The sequence below is a fragment of the Falco peregrinus genome, chromosome 19 (genome assembly GCF_023634155.1).
Source record: "Falco peregrinus isolate bFalPer1 chromosome 19, bFalPer1.pri, whole genome shotgun sequence".
Classification (NCBI taxonomy): domain Eukaryota; kingdom Metazoa; phylum Chordata; class Aves; order Falconiformes; family Falconidae; genus Falco; species Falco peregrinus.
In genome coordinates, this window is record NC_073740.1 from 961,557 (window position 1) to 978,159 (window position 16,603).

Genomic DNA, 16,603 nt, shown 5'->3' on the forward strand with positions numbered 1-16,603 from the left:
TGATTTTTCTTGCACTTAAGAGTTTATCCACTTAATTTTTATTAAGGGCTGCAGGTGGAAAGTGATGTTAGAGGGGTTTACCATTAGCTAGGAGCGGCTGAGGAGGCAATTAGAAACGAGCGAGAGCTCTGGGCTGGTGCGAATTGCAGCTGGGGAGTCCGCTTCAGCGGCAGAAGGGCTTTTGCTGGGGATTTTGTCGGGTCACTAAGTACGCAGGCAAGTGCCAGAGAGCTGGGAGCGTGTTAATGCACTCCTTGAACCTAATCCTGTTGTGTAGACGGCTAAAACCTCCCTGTCGTGAGCTCCTATAATGGCAGGCGTTGCGAGGCGTTTGGAAACGAACGTGAGAAGAGCGAGGAGACTTGCTTCCCCATAAACCTGACCTGACTTGCTGGGGAAAACTTGGCACCTTTTGAAAGCCGGTGCAGTTGCATAATGCCTGCAGATGATCTGGGGGGGGGGGGGGCGGGGAAGGATCAGGATCCTTGGTGCAGGAGATCTCCCAGCACTCTGGGTACAGGATGGAGTCGGGAAAAGAGCTTGGAGTTGGACCCCTCTGCAGCAGTCTGCTCTGAGAAATCATAAATCTCGAGAGAGAAGAGGGTCACTGAGAACCTCATCAGGGTGGGAGCAGCAGCGCCGCGTTAATATGCCCATAAATCTACCTGTTACGATAAAACAGGTGGCTCTTCCAAGAGGCAAAAATAGTCAAACGCCCGGAATTTTTTTTTCCCTACTGGTGCCTTTCTCCTTTTAAAAGCTTAATTACCATGGTGCGCTGACATCTGACAACTTATCATGGGCTATCATGGTCCTTTATAAAATACAGGACTTAGTTTTGTGTCCGTGTCTGGAAAGCAGGGTAGAAAAGGCATAAAGGGGCTCTGCAGTTTGGCCAAAATCCTGGGAGAAAGGGGGGACACAAAGAGGGGATGCATTTTCTTATGTGGCAATTGATGCGATCGTTGCCAGAAAGCTGTTTGCTGTAAGGGCTCCTTGAAATATAAACAAAGGAGCTGCAGGATGGGGTTAGTCATGGGGGGAAATCATGCCCTAGGATGAGATCTGGGAGGTCTGTAAATGAGGATGGATGGGAAGGGGTGCAAGGGCAGGAGTGGCTTTGCCCCTGCGGGAGTTGCTGCAGGGGTTTGGTGAATTCCTTGGACTCCCTTTTCACATCCTGCGCTGGGAGGTGTGGAAATGGGAGCTGGGCAAAGGATCACCACTGAGTTCTGCAGAGCGCTCGTACCCCTCAGCACGAAGGGGGCCAGACCCTTCCTATTTCTACAGCTTATTTCCAAAATGCCCCAGTCGCTTCTCCAAGGTGGCCGAGGATCCATAAATCTAAATTTGCCTCCTGCATTTTGTCCCTCTCCACTTGATGATATCCCGTCTACCGCTCTCAGTAATGACCCTCCCCATTTTTAGAGTGCATGAGTGCGTTTAAGTCGTGCCTGTGCACCAGTTACGTGGGTCTGTGCTTCTTTAGAGCTTGTTCCCTCGATCTAGCAAATGCCAACGTTAAAGAGGAAACACCCCAAGCCTCCAAGCCACTGGAATTCTGCCTTCATTTAATGTGATGTCCTCTCCAGGCTGTTGCTGTTGGAGCTTCCCCAAGCGAGGTCCTTGCACAGGTCCACAAAACCCACCCTGTTTTTCAGGCAATAAAGCCTGTAAGGAGAGGCTCGCACACCGTGAATGGGTGGGTGCATACCCAATATCGCTAATGAATTGAAGGAAATCAACCTTATAATGCGTAAAAAAACTGAATGGGGACCATGGCATCCTTTTTCTAATTGTAGTGTTGTTCAAAGGTCAAGGCTGAGTCACGTTGACTTTTTCAAGCTGCAGCATACTGGCACAATGAGTGCTTTTTCCATTGGAGCGAACTTTTTTTTTTTTTTTTTAGGATCAGCTTTCTCGTAGCCCTGAAACAATAGTGCAGCAGAGAGGATCGTGTTAGCCTGGTGCAAGGCATCTTCCGAGAGGACAACCACCAAACCTCTCGGATGAAACCAAATTTAACCTCTGCTGCCTTGGCCCTTGAGAATTTGCTTTCGAAATGACCGTAAGGGGGTTGGATTGGAGTTGAGGGACCAGCTGTTTGGAGCAGAGTCTGCTGCTGGAGTCCTGCTTTCCCAGCACAGCTTTCTCTTACGCTCACCCCAGGGTAAGTACAAAAAGGGAGGTATCGCCGTCCCACGCGTGGGCACATCCTCCCCGCAGCGCTGTCCTGCTGCTTCAGGACCCGACTGCAGACCCTTGCTCCGACACAGCTGCGCTGGGTATCTCGAGATCCGAGGGAAAGCAGAGTCCTGGCTTTGGCTGAGTTCTGCTGGCTCGAACCGCTCGCTTTCCCCGTGCCTACATTGTGAAGCTCGCCTGCCTGGCATGGATAGCGCTGCTTTGCTGGGGGAGCATCGCAGTGTCCCCGCCAGGTGCAGGGGACGTTCAGGCTGCAAGACCCCCCCGTTGTCACCCTGGGCTTAAGGGCTGCATTTGCACCGAGGCCGAGCACTCGACTGCGATGTATGGCTTGGCAGGGAGCAGGGAGCCAGAGCGGCTTGTACCACGGCACTGCTGGAGCTGCATGTGCGCCGGCACCTGCTGCCAAAGCCTCTCCAGGCCCGTGCGGTATTGACAGACTTGGCCACTGTCCAGAGACTTTTTAAGATCCCGGTGCAGCCTCCCAAAGCACAAATCCTCAGCCCTGTAGACAAATTAATCGACTCCAGTTCACATTTAATTATTTTTACACATACATTCTTGTTTCTCGGGGTATGCAGAGAAGGAGTTTCCTGTTACTCTTTTCTTTTCACTCTATAAATTATCTCTGGCATGCATGCATTGCACGGGGCTTGCTGCCGATGCTGTTTGTTTGCCGAGAAAGAGTCTTTGCTCCCAGATTATTCATTCAGGAGCTCTGGAGCGTTCAAGGCAGGAAGGGTGACTCATTTGGTAAACAGCAGAGGCTTGCAGGGAAAGGCAGGAGCACAGATTGGGTTTCAGTGGTAGATCTGAAGCCTTTGGTGGGGGGAATTTTTTTTTTGTCCTTTTTTTTTTGTCCTTTTTTTTTTTTTTTTTTTTTTTTTTTTTACCCTCTCTTCTCTACCACACCAGGTAGAGCTCCACGGCCTCACAGTTCGTTCTTTGCATTGCGTGAGGGCAGGCCCCACAAATAACACGACAGCGCGGCTGCATAATTCACCTTTTTCCTCCTGCAATGCCACATAACTTCCTAAAGTGCTCAGCCTGAGCAGCTCGCTGCGGTAGGGCAAAGCAGGAATTTCACTTAGCCCGAGCTCCCTGCCCACCACCTTGCCTCTGCCCCTGTTCTTGCTCTCTACTCCCCGGCTCTTGTGATGGGAAGAGATGCTGAGCTCCTAATGAATCACTGAACGCCCGCGCTTGAAATACAGTCAGGGAAACAGCTGTAATAGCCTTTGTTAATATTTTTTTTTTTTTCCTGCAGTGCTTCTCGCATGGCTCCTGGTGCTTGCATGCGCGGTCGGCTTCCTCTCCTAACACCCTCGTGAAGTATGGTGCCTTTTCCCTTTTTATTTGCTCTGTCTGGTAGGTAGGGGAAAAATTGATGGCTTGCCCAAGGTCACACTGAAAACCTGTGGTGCTGCTGGGATTCGAGCCGGGAACGTAATAATGATTCACATCCACACTGGAGCTATCTGGGGGTTCCCATGGGGCAGGCGCGTATCCATAGGCACAAGCTGTGGAGTCGCTGACGCTCTGCAACTCCACCCCCTCGCTCACCTCCGTTAATTACCGCTGTGCCTCTCCTCTTAAGTTATGTGGCAGCGGTAATTAATACATGTATTTTAATAACCTTCACTTCTACCGAAACAAGGCTAAAAATGCTCCACCGTGTGGAAGTAAATAATGATTGCATTTCCAGGTTCTGGCTGAGCGCTGCCAGCTTTGTGTGGCTGTGGGCAGGTCCCCGAATCCCTCGGCTGGGTAGGTCCCCGCATCCCTTGGCTGTGCCTGGCTGCAGGGACCTGCCAGCGGCACGGAGCAGCCCGTGGCCACGGATGGGGAGCTCGGGACTGACTCCTCGAGGTGTCCGTCCCCCTCAAGCATCACTCGAGCAGGAGAGGAGGGTATCAGTGCCTTAGAAAATCTTGCCTGCTCTCACCTAGTGTAGACCCATTGGAGATGTAGGAGCCTGATCTTCCCAGCTTATGTTTGCATCCCAGGGTTTTGGCTGTAATTGCAGCGGCCATCCCGGAGGAGCTGTGCCTACAAGGTGCTGAGGGCTCCTTGTCTGTGGGACCGGGTATACTTTGGGCAAAAAGAGGGGCTGCTCCATAAAGCAACCTCAACCACCTGCTTTTTAAAAAAGGAGAGGAGGAGGTTGGCTTGTGGTCCTTTGGTGTGCTGCAGAGAAATCCCTTGGTAGCTGGAGGCTTGGGCTTGATAGCTGAAGTGCCCAGTGTCCAACCCAGATTAGATCCCGCTGGGATAAATGCCTTCCTGGCTGAGCAGGGTGGCTGCTGGCTGCTCCGGAGGGTTGCTGGTTGATTTTGTTTGCACCCAGGTGTGCTGATGCTCAGCTCGGGTGTGCTGGAGATGAAGGAGAGGCTGTGTCTACCATATGAGACTTTATTAAAATTTAAAAATAAAGAAAAGTGAACTTGAATACAGAATTTATTAAAGAGCTTGCCCCGTGTGTCCTTGGCCTCCTCACTGCTACACGGTGTGCTGTAGGCCAGATGGTTGCTGCCTTCCCCCCTGCTGAAACACCTGCATTTCAGTGGAGGGGCATGTGTATGAGAAGCCCTCTGGGATAAGTGAAGCTATAGAAATGTAAATTAAATTATTTACCTACTCCGAGTTAAATGCTCTGCCCTTCTGGCCAAGGAGGAATGGGATGGGAGGGGCTCCAGAACCTGCTTAACTCTTTGTTTAAATTGCAGGGAAGTTTGTGGAGCAACCGGAGTTTCTTGGCACTAATTGCCAGTGGTTTGGTAGGAGCCAAATACCAAAGTGCCCATAAAGATCTGCTCCCTCCAGCCTCGTCATCACTGCCTTATGAAAAGCGTAGGATGCCTGTCACCTCCCAGGTGCTGGTCTCAGGGAAGGCGAAGTGGCCTGTGTCATGCATTGGCACCTTCACCTTGCTGTCGCTCTCCCTTTGCTTGCTGGTGACTGGAGAAGTGGGTCTCGGAGCCATCTGCATTGGGAGGGCGGTTTGCATGACACAGGGAAGATGCTGCTGCACAGCTCCTATCCGTGACAGCTAGCTCAGCAGCAAAACACACGGTCCTGCAGAAAACCAAAATCTGCAGGCAGATGGTTCTCTCTAAGAGAGAAAAAAAGGAAAAAAGCCAGGTTTTTGTGGTTTGCACAATGTTCATCCCAAAGAAAGTGTTTGTTAAAGGGCATTTTTGCTGTTCGGACGTGGCTTGCTGACAGCAGCACCCAGTGCTGCCTGTGAATAGGCTGGAGTTTCTGATTATTATTCTTATTCTTTCTTTTTTTTTTAAATAAGGAAAGGAACGTGAATTAATCACAGGGCAGGATGTAAGCAGATTTTTAAAGTAAAAGGCATAGCCACATGGGTCCCTGGAGTTGCCTGAGCCAAAAATAACATTTCAAGGTTTAATCTTGATGCAGTTTTAGTGCAGAGGGGGGTGAGGGGGGGAAGCTGCAGGGGGACACTGCACAAAATGCATCCAAGCCTGCTCCTTTCCGAGGTGATTGAGCTGGCTGTGGCCTTTCTGATTGTCACAGGACTTGAGCGAGCAGAAATAAGCTTTTCCTGCTGCCTGTGACTTGGGAGGGGCACTGGTCACTTAATGCCCAAACATTTTGCAGACGAGCATCCTGCTGCAATGCAAGAAATGGCCCCGCTGCGGCAGCGACAAAGCAGAGCCCTGACGCGGATGCTGAGCTGACATCCCCTGGCTGATGCGGCCGTGGAGATTACCTCTCAGCCCTCTTTCAGGTTTTCTTTTCTCCCCTGCACCGAGTGGGGTGAAATGACCTTGGCTCAGGGGCGTTCTGTGTATAAAGCCTGAGCTGCGCTCGCAGCCCACCAAGCAGCCGCTCCCCCTGCTGCCAAATGCTTTGTGCAACAGCGGGAGCGGCAGAGCTCTCTTTGAATACCTATATGTGAAATACATCATCTGGGTTTGGTTTTTTATTTGTTCTGGAGCTGATCACTCGTAAACCTTCACTTTTCTTCTCGTTTCTCCTTGCTCAGGCTCCGGGAGGTGCTGTCTCTTCCCTCCTCTAGCAGAAGCACGCTGCCACCAAAACCAGCTTTCCAGAAGCGCTCAGTAACCAGAGCTGCTGCGGCCACCTTCGAGCTGCATGGACTTGATGCCTTGGCTGCTTTCAAAAATGTAGTCATGAGCTTTCTGGTGGGAGCCGCTAGGTTCTGAGCTCTTCTGAAACCTGGCCTGGTGAGCACTGCCTTATGGGGAGCCCTCTGAGAGGAACTGGGTCCAAAATACTTGTGTGCTGTCTCTCCTAAGTGTAGAAATAAGACAACGTAGCCATGCTATTGTTGCATTCTTTCAAACCAACAAGTCTTTGCGGTGTTACCTCCTAGTCATCTCATGACACCTCCTTTCCTATGGAAATGGGCCCATCTGGGGATTCACGTGGTCCCAGGCAGATAATTGTAATGGTCCCCCCGGCCTTTAAAATCTATGAATCACTCCAGTATCTGGGCACTTTATGCACATTAGTGAATTAATCCTTACAGCCTCTCTGCAAGGGAGGGAATTATCGTTGTCATTGCTCAGATGGGAAATGGGTGAGATGGAGCCCAGATCTGCGCCAGAACTAGGGGGTCACATCACTCACAGCCGTAACAGCTAACCTTTGGGCACCCAGCCCTTGGGGGCATCCGTGACCCTGCATTAGTTACCTCTGCAGTTGTGCCGAGTGAACGGGGAATATCTATCCAGCCTGCCACGTGGCTAGAAATCCATCTGAGCCCTGTCACGGTGAGATGTATGGATGGGGCGTAGGCAGCGGGTCTGCCGCAGCTGGGAAGCACAAGGAGGATGCGCTGTGTCGGACACTGGGTGGGCTGGGATGCGTGCAGGAGGTCCGGCATCTCCTCGTGCCGTTGGCCTTGCCTTCTGCACGCCACTGCCTCCCAGCTGGTGTGGGTGCCCTGCCTGCTGGGAGGTCCCCAAACGAAGGAGGTTGGTACCACTCAGCTCAGGAGAGCCAGGCAAACCCCCGGACATTCCCTTAGCCCCCTCGCCCCGGGCTGATCGCACCACAATCGCTTGCTGTAGGGCAGCGCAGCAGCTGGACGGGCTTTGGAAGTGAAACCTTGCGGTGGCTTCTTTCAAAGCTCAGCTTATCCATGCTGGAGCACTTAGTGCAGTCATTTACCTCCCGCACTGCAGTTGCAAGACACGTGCTGTTTTCTTTTGTTTCCCCTGGTATCCAGGTGTTTCAACCATGTCACGGCAGTACCGTGGTGTCCGTGGGCAGAGTAACACATCGCTGTGCTGGAGTTGGGGCTGGAGCAGCGTTTTGGCTTCCCTTTATTAATGACAGCTTATTAATTCAGCCGTGTGAGGAGCCTGATGGAGGCAGGTTTGGCTCCTCACTCCTTTCAGGTCTGGTGAGGCTGTACCAGAGCTTGTGCTTTCAGCAAGGTAAAGTCTCCTTTTTGCAAGTGTGCACCCCTGGAACAGTTTGTGCTGGGGCAACCTACACCCAGTCTATATTAAAGCCGAATTTTGGCTAGTGACTGGCACGGTGTGCAGCCAGTGTTTATGGTCTCTGAAAATTACTGTCAAAGTTAAAAAATAGCCGTGCAGCTTGTGTGCTGGAGCTGCTGGGAGAGCCAGCAAGCACCTGGGCTCCTGCATGGCTGGAGTGTTGGATACGGTGGGTTCAGCACTTGCCTGATCCTCCTTTTGCATCGAGTGCAGTTGTAGGCTTTACAGAAGCAAGGAAAAGCCCTGAGCAACCCCTTGTTTCTCATGTTGTGCTTATTAAACTGTTGGAAAAAATCTCCTTCTGACTAAAGATCCAGGCTTCAGCCTACTGCTTTTATTCTCTGGCTCTTGCTCCTAATGGAGATGGTGCGTTGGTCCAGCTGGAAGTATTGTGTCCTATCAAATAAAGATTCTTAAATGAGCATATTTATTCATCGAGCTGTCACAGCCTGTTGAGTAAAGAATGCAGACTGGCCAGCCTTAGTCTGCCTCAAATCTGTTTTCTCCAAAAAGCTCTGACAGTCTCTGGGGTAAATAAACCCAGCCCCATGTTTACCCAAATCCCAAATGTCACCCATGTGCTCCGTCCCCTGCACTAAGGCAGCTGTAGGGTCATCCTGAGGGGAGAGAAAGGCAGAAATTGGGGCTGTGCGTGCTGTTTAAACTCTTTATTTTTACGCAGCCCTTCGCCGCTGCGGCACGAAGGGTCGCTGCTGGTTTTGGGGCTGATTTGCAGCGCGGAGGCAGCAGCGTTATCCCAGTGCCCATCCCTCGCCCCAAAGAGTTTACAGCCTACATCTTCTTAATTCAGACACCCGCAAAATAGCAGGCTGAAATAACACTGCTGTATGTCAGCTGCTGATGGAAGGAGATTAAATATTAAAGCCAGTGCTGTGGCTTTAACTCATTCCATTTTTTTTTCCCTACTCTTCCCCCTTTCTTCCCCCCCTGCTTTTCTTCTCTGTGTAAAATGACATGATTTAGAACTGAAGTGCCAGACTCAGCCTCTAGGTTTCGGCGTTTGGAAATGTATGTAGAAAGATATATTGTGTCTGTGAGCATTTCTGTGCAGAGAAAGAGAGAGCTCCCAAGCTAGTGAGACCACATAAAGATGTTAAATAGAGCTGTAACGCACACCGAAAGCAGGAAAAGTGCCCTAGAAAAAAAAAGTAAAAAAAAAAAAAAAAAATCCTGAAATGGAGCAAAATGAAAGATTAAAATAAATTCAGTGGTGCCAAGGCTGGGCTGAAACGTGCCCCTCGTGGAGCCAGGGCTGGTGGGGAGAGGGTGAGGGGGGAGAGAAGTGTGACCCCATTCTCCACCTCATCTTCTTGCTACTTCCCTCATTGACCTAAAAATCTCCCATTTCTTTAGTACAAAACTGAGTCGGAGAATTGGGGAATTTTCTTCCTTTTCCTTTTTTTCTCTCTGTCTCTGCATGTTTAGTATTTTGAGACACCACTGGAGCAGCAGCCACTTGCCTGCTAAATATTCATCTGAAACCGGCTGCTCCTCTGTCCTCACAAAAAAAACTTGATTTATTTTTCTCCGCTTACCGTAACCCACCTATTTTCCTCCACTAACGGCTTGTCACTGCATCGCAAGGGGCGAGCGGAGTTGGCAGCAGAGTACATTAAAAGCCAGGGTGGTTTTGGGCCAGAAACATGACAAAGTGTCAGTCGGTGCCCACCCTTTCTCCCCGGTCCCCCCTTCCACGAGCACTTTATGGTGCGATGCAAAACGCCGCCGCAAATTTTGTCTCCCTCGGAGAACGGCGGTGGTTCGCTCGCTTCTCCTTTGTTCGGTGGCATTTTGGCGTCGCCAAGATTTGTAATGCTGTTTGGGAATGAGTCACATTTGGGCTGGAGCAGAGCTGAGGGTTTCGGAAGCTGCGGGGAAGAAAGAAACCCAGAACACATGTATCTTTAGCAAAACTGTTGAGAAATTTTATTTAAGGTTGCGGACCAGATTGGGGAGGGGTGGCTGGGAAAGCCGGAGCGTGTGTGCCTCGAGTTAGATGGGCAAAAGCCTCTTTGCTTTTCTCCCTGCAAGCATGTTAAGACCCACCAGCTCTAATTTCTTTTAATTTGAGCCCCAGTTACGAGTCAGCATCAAAAGCACCTTCTGATACGACGTGTTTGAAGGACGCTATGCATAATACACTTGTTACTGCACCGAGGGGGAAGATGGATGGGACATACGTGGATGCAGCCGTTGTCTTGGCAGTGCGGTCCCTTGCCTCTGCTAACGTGTGCCCCCCCCTTGCTGCACGGCTCCTGGGAAGGCGCCGTGGTGGCTTCCAGCCTGGAAAACGCAGATTTGCTCGATAAAAAAAATGAGTCATAAATAAGCATTGGAAAGAGCGAGGGAACCCAGGGTGTCACGCTTGAACTAATTCACAGAAACAGGTGGCTTTGGGTTGGCTTGTTTGTTGGATGGTTTAAAGAGAGAGAAAAAAGGAAGGGGAAAAGGGCAGAAATCCTTTGCTACAGCAGCAGCTTTTTCTAGAAATCAGCCTGATGTTGCACGGCTCCTGGATGCATAAAAATCCTGCAGTACGGCCCGTGCTATGCCCTCAGCCTCCCGGTTTGTCGCAGTCTATTAGGAGAGGCGCAATCCATCCTCGGGTCTTTATGATTATTTGCTTTAACCCTGTCCCTACCTCTCCCCCCCGTTTCCTCGATCTCGATGCTTGGGGCTGGTGCAGCCGCTCAGAGCAGCCCCGCAGCGGGCGATGCTGCCCTTTTGTTGGGATTTTGGCAATGCCCCCACGCACCCAGCCCTGCCTCCGTGCTCTCACGGGAGGATGTGAGCCTCCCCCTGCAGCACATCCCTAAAGCCATTGCAGGTGGGTTTTTATCCTGCCATTCTCCTGCAGGTGGAATTTCAGACGGCATCTTTAACGGCATGTGAAATGCATCCCCTCCCGGTTCGATGGTGGTGGATGGCGGTGGTGCTTCGCGCTGCACCGTGCTGTCACAAAGAGGCACGGGCAAGGACGGTGGGCAGCCGCCTCCATCCTGCTCCATAAAGCCACAGCCTGAATTGCCGGACAGGTGCCAGCTCTGCCGCATGCCATCCAAAAAAAGTTGCCTGACCCCTAATAGCACCTAATTCATCCCTCCATTAGCCAGCAATAAAGCGGAGCATCTCACCGAGCGCGGCAGATTTGTGTTTCCTACATTGGTTGCAGCCGCCGCATGGCCCCGCCACTTAAAAAAATGGATTATTAAAAATATTTGTCCCCCGTTCCCCAGAAGCCCCATGTAATGGCTTTTTCATTTTGAGCAATGTGTTCACACACCGCTTCTCAAACAATCTGTCCCGCTCTGGTTTTGCTTAATGCTCGGCAGCGATTCTGTTACAGTTGCTCTCCGGGCGGCTCTCTCCCCCACCCTGCTGCAGGATGTACCCGTAAAACACAAAATGCATTTATTCACGATTTTCTAAATTGTTTCATTTCAGAGGTTTACAAACGAGGACCACCTGGCGGTTCATAAACACAAGCATGAGATGACATTGAAATTCGGCCCTGCTCGAACTGACTCAGTCATCATAGCAGGTATGTGGCGCTCAATCCAGGCCAGCTCTGAAAATGGTGCACATTAATATAGCATGACTGCAAGATTAATACCAGGGACCAGATGCACTGAAAAACGTCTCTACCTCCCATAAAAAGCTCTTGTGATCTGCATTTAATCAGGAGGAAAGGAAAGCCAGAGGCTTCCAAGTTTCTATTTTTTTTCTTTTTTTATGGTAGTATCAGGTTTTGTGGGGTTTGGCTTTTTTTTTTTTTTTTTTTTTGCTTTTTTTTTTTTTTTTTTAGCTCTCACCCTTTTTATTAAGACTGGAAGATTTATGGACAAAAGGTCTTTCACATTTCTGCATGTGCTTTGAGGACGATGAACAAAATCTGACAAACCCAGCTTCCTCTCCTCAGCCCAGGTGTCAATTTTCTTGAGCTTTTAGGCTAGCAGTTAATAAATTAAAACACCATCGAGTGCACTGGCTACTGCCGAGAGTGCATTTGCAGAGCGCAAATGGCAGTACACAGTCAATGCAGCCTTTATAACACTGGGGGGAAAAAAACCAGCCCACATATATTGTTGTCTGGCAGCAGATCATTGCTGGCTACAGATACTCTCCTGCCTTGTCAGTCCTTGTTCGTTTGGGCTTCTTAAAAGGGCGTGAGGTTTGTGTTCCCGCTGGATGAAAAGGCTGCTGCTGAGGATGAGAGGAGAGGAGGAAACGCGTTCTGAAGCCTGGAGAGTTCGTAAGGGGAAACACGTCTGCTGCAAGAGCCTGGCACCCTTCTCCCAGGTTCATCTCCAGCCCAAATTCGGTGTGGAAGTAGGAAATAGCAGTTTGGTTGGTTTCTTAAAGCCTCCAAGTTAATTGCAGCTGTGGGTAGGGTCGTAAGCGAGCTCATGCAGCCGTTGCTGGAAGGACAGAAAGCTGCTCCCCGGGGAGGGCTCCCTGGGACAAAACGGGCTTCCGGAGAGGGAGTTAATTCCAAACAGGATCAGACTAATGGGAGTGGATGGTGAAGAATTTGGAGTGGGGGCTGAAAAAACCCTCAGATTCCTAAAGGTCATTTTTTGCTTCGGTTCACCCCTTTTTGAAGCAGGGTGCACGGCAGGAGGGTTAGCTTTTGCCTGATGAACCCAGGGTGTAGACGGGCCAGGTGGTGATGGGGGAGCAGAAATGGGGCACGGTCCCATCTCCAGCCGAAGTCCCACCTGCTCTTAAGAGGGATGCAGCATTAAAAGCCCTCATCTGCGCAACTTCCAGAGCTGCATGTCCCTCCTCTGCACCAGCTGTCACAGGTGAAACCATGGGTGGGATGAAACACTCCAGTTTTACCACCAGGAACAAGGTCTAGCCCTGTCTCCCAGCTCCTCCGGGCTGACGCTCAGTGGGTTGCTCTGGGTTAAACCACAAGGGAAACAAAAAAACACCCAAACTTATTTAGCTGTGGTCAGTGCAAGACCAGCCTATTTAACACCGACTTTGCCTGGCTGAGGTCTTGATGGCAGATAGAGCAGCCGGGGGGGTTGCAAGGGCTATAAAGCATGCTGGCTTTGAGCAGTGAGATCGAGGGCGTTATTGCCCTACATTCCTAACATCCTTTTTCTTTTTTAAGCCACCATTTTGTCTTTGGATTTTCTTGTTCTCTCCCTCCCTCTTGCTTTGTGCCGAGTCCAGGGCAGCAGCCCGTGTGTTAATGAGCAGGAGGGTTCAGCGAACATCTCTTGCCGCAACTCCGTGGTTAAGCTAAAGAGAGTCATAAAGAATTGTTCTCTCTGCCGGTTATAGCTGGCAGCAGAGAGACTTATTTAAATGGGAACGTGCATTTCTGGGGTGTCGCTGCGGGTGGAAGAGCTGCTGCCATTCCTGGAGGTACGGACTGGGGAAGGGTAGGATGAGAGGTTATACAGCTTTGCTTTGTGGCATTGTGCAAACTTCTGCCGGAGATCTGGCCCTGGGCTGGCGTGCCCAGCTCAGAAGGACATTGCTAAGTGGGGAATGGTCCCGAGAAGAGCCCCGAGAGCTGTTAAAGCACTGGAAAAACAGCCTCCTGCTGAGATCTTTAGTTGATAAAGTTCCTTGGTTTAATGAAGAGAGATTTGGGGGGAACCGAAGTGTGCTCAGAGGAGGCCTTTGCTTTATTAGCAAACCCAAGAAGTAGGGTTTGAAGTCAGGCTGGAAATAAAGTGTAGTTCTGCGACAGCAAGGCAAAGTAATCGCCAGAGTCGCTTCCTGAAGGCTGTGGGAGCCCCTCCACCACCGGCCAGTTTGAAATCCAATGGGATGTTTTCCATAGATGCTTCAGCTCTACGGAGCGGGGAGCATCCGTGCCAAACGGCCGATGCTTTGTGCAGGAGGTCAGGCGGAACTATCTTGGGGATCCCCTTTGTGCTTAAAAATCTGTGTAGCTTTCTGTCAGATGGATTCTTTCAGTGTAATGTGCTCGTGTCGGGCTCCCGCTAGTACCTGGACTCCTGACCTAGCGTCACGCAGAAAAACGAGGCTCGCTGGGAGCGGGGAGCTCGCGTTCTGCTTTATAGCCTGGGTGATGGCCAGAGAGATCATGACTCAACGTGTTAATATGGTGGAAAACGGGCCCCAGAGGGATTGCTTTGGACAGTGGTGGTAATTATTAGCACTCCCACGTAGCCATCTGTCCTAGGATGTGCATTAATGTACGAAGCCGGCACAGGGAGGGAAGCAACGCTGCCCAGCTCTATTCCACATCAGCGGCAGGGCTGCTCCGATCAGCTGTTTCCCCTCTTGTCGCTCTGTATTTTTGAGATCTGCCGTTTCAGGGAGATCAAACCCTGCTATTTTCCTTCCTTGCAGCAGCAATTCAGCTGAGGACAGGCAAAACCCTGGGGCGGGAGGGACAGGACACGACCCACAGGCCGGAATTTCAGAGAAATCACTCCACGCTTCTCACTGCAGTCATTATTTCTTTGAAGAGCATTGCAAAATCAATTGATTTTCCCATTTCTGAATTGCCACTTGCTTTGCAAACACGATGCGTGCCTTAGCAGAAAAGCATCCAGGCTTCCACAAAACAGAGGCCATGTTTGCTAGGGGTTCCCAGAGAGGACTAAGGTGGTTAAAATGAATTTTCTAGCCTCTCTTTGACCAATGCTTGGTGTTACAATCCAAACAGATCAGACTCCGACCCCAACTCGGTTCTTGAAGAACTGCGAAGAAGTGGGACTCTTCAATGAGCTGGCCAGCTCCTTTGAGCACGAGTTCAAGAAAGCCACGGAGGATGACGAGAAAAAGGCAAGAGGCAAAGGCCACCGTTGCCGTAAAACTGAGCCGGGCGCATATTGTGGGGGCTGGAGCGGGGCCGGTGCTGTTCTGATGAAAGGCATATGTTGTAGGCTAACGAAGTGTGGTCTCAGATTTAATATGCTGCCTTGCTTGGGACTTTATTTTTTTAACTTGAGTGACTTTGGCTGGCTATCCTGCAATCCAAGGCCTGGTGAGAGCAGATTTTAATGGTTTATTATTCCTTTGGCTTTTCACTTCAAAAAAAAAAAAAAAAAAAAAAAAAGGCAGGACCTGAAATACCTCGCACCTTGGGAAGGAGATGCGGGAAAAGAGCAGGACTTTGTTAAGCCCTCAGGGTCTGAGCAAAAATTCACTCAGAGCCTCCCAGGGGATGGGGGGTCCTTAAGGATGGTGCCTTTAAGGTGCAGTCAGGGGAGAGGGGATGAGCTCAGCCCTGTGCCTTTGGCATCTGAAGGGTGTCAGGGTTCATGCAAAGAGAGAGGGGCTCCAGGAGGAGAACAAAGAGCTCCCTCATATGCAAGCGGTATATCGATTCAGGCTGCCCCTGCCAACCTCAGGAGCACAGGGGTCTGAAGGACAACGGGATCTCGTCAGATAGCAGCTAATTAAGGACATTTCCCCCCCTTCCCCTTTCCAGGATCTGAGGAGCAGCAGATGCGTATTGGGCTCTTAGACTGGCACATACATTTACTAAATTGATATATGTATGTACATACACTTGCAGTCAGCGGCGCTGCTCGGAAATAAACTGCAGGAGCACAGCCGCGTAAATCTTCACTGAGATGGGGAACGGAGGAATTCAGAATTAAAACTGAAAACTGTCTTTCACCCGCTCTCCCAATAACAGGGCTCTTTAAAGCATAAATTGATCTCTCTCATTGGTATGCTGCAGGGCCTTGTCGGGCTGCGTGGCATTTTATGCTCTGAATTCCCTGCCTTTTGTTCTCCGCAGCCCAGACCCCGGTGCTGGGAGAAGGTGGTTGCTTTTCGTTTGTGGTTTCACATGTAAATGGTTGAGCAGCCCACAGTCTAGCCAGTCGTTTTATATGTAAGACCACCCATCTCCTGGGCTGCGCTACCTAATAGCCAGAGCGGAGATCCTTAGGCTGTTAGATGTTTTCCTTTTCTGCTTTCGGATGACTGCAGTCTAAATATTTCTGCCGGCAGCTGGGCAAATGGGGCGGCGTGAAGCTCGGGGTGGGTGCAGGCGTTAGGGAAAGCATCATCCCTCCTAGAAAATCTCTGCCCAGGCGAGGTCCCCGGGCCCAGATGGCTTGTCACTCCCGACCCTGGCCAGGGCTGCCTGCTGCATTTCTGAGATGCTTTCGACATTTGGCTGTATCAAGCCCAGTTGCTGCTGTTGTGTTTTGTCCTCCAGTTCCAAGGGTGGTCTCGACACCAGCATGTTAATTAAAAACATCGGCACAGCAGGAGCTTCCCTGGAGGCACTTTAAGTGGTTTGAAACTTTCCTGCATGTTAATCCCTTCTCCTTTGTGATTCCCAGTGCAACATCTCTGCTTAAAAGGGCAGGTAAATGGTTACTACTGCACGTAGGGCAAGCAAAGCTCCTGCGTAAATCAGTGCAGAGTGGTGCTGGAGCCGCACCCCACTCAAGAGCAGCAAGAACATCCGTGGACGCCTGGATTTACCCTCTTGCCAGAATTTTCCCTCCCTGGAGAGGACTTAAAATGCAGCAAAGGAGGAGGTTTAGGTTAGACGCTAGGACGAACTGTCAGTGGTCGGGCAAGTGAAGGAAGGCACTGGGATTGATTGTGGAGAGGGGGAGAGCAGGATGGACAACAGCTGTCAGGACTGATTTAGGGAGCGTTTCTCCTGCCCTGGACGGAAGGAGGGACCGGGTGATTTGTGAGGTCTCTTGTAGCCCAGTTGAATGCAGCATCCTGCTCCGTCGCGTGCTCCTCCCATGCTCCTGCATGACATCTTCTCCCAGGTCTTGTCTTCCTCCAGGTCTGGGGAGGGGAGAGGTGGCCGCTCAGTTTAGTCGTTCCCCCACCTGGTTGTCACCTTGCCCTTTTCCCGTCCCCAGCAAGTCATTAACTGGTTAAAATGGGGCACATGGCACTGC

The 16,603-nt window shown here is 50.7% G+C and overlaps 1 protein-coding gene across 10 annotated transcripts in view; it reads left to right on the forward strand.

Moving 5' to 3' along the window:
- Nucleotides 1-16,603, forward strand: part of LOC101913823 (cyclic AMP-dependent transcription factor ATF-7) — a 69,722-nt gene that overhangs the window by 35,222 nt on the left and 17,897 nt on the right. For 8 of the 10 annotated variants that reach the window (XM_055792035.1, XM_055792040.1, XM_055792034.1 and 5 more), the window contains 2 exons: nucleotides 11,172-11,268; nucleotides 14,386-14,504. In XM_055792035.1, coding sequence (XP_055648010.1) covers nucleotides 11,172-11,268; nucleotides 14,386-14,504 — 216 coding nt within the window. Of the gene's footprint in view, nucleotides 1-1,909; nucleotides 2,171-11,171; nucleotides 11,269-14,385; nucleotides 14,505-16,603 lie in introns of all 10 variants that reach the window. The other 2 variants (XM_055792042.1, XM_055792041.1) reach the window with 1 other exon arrangement.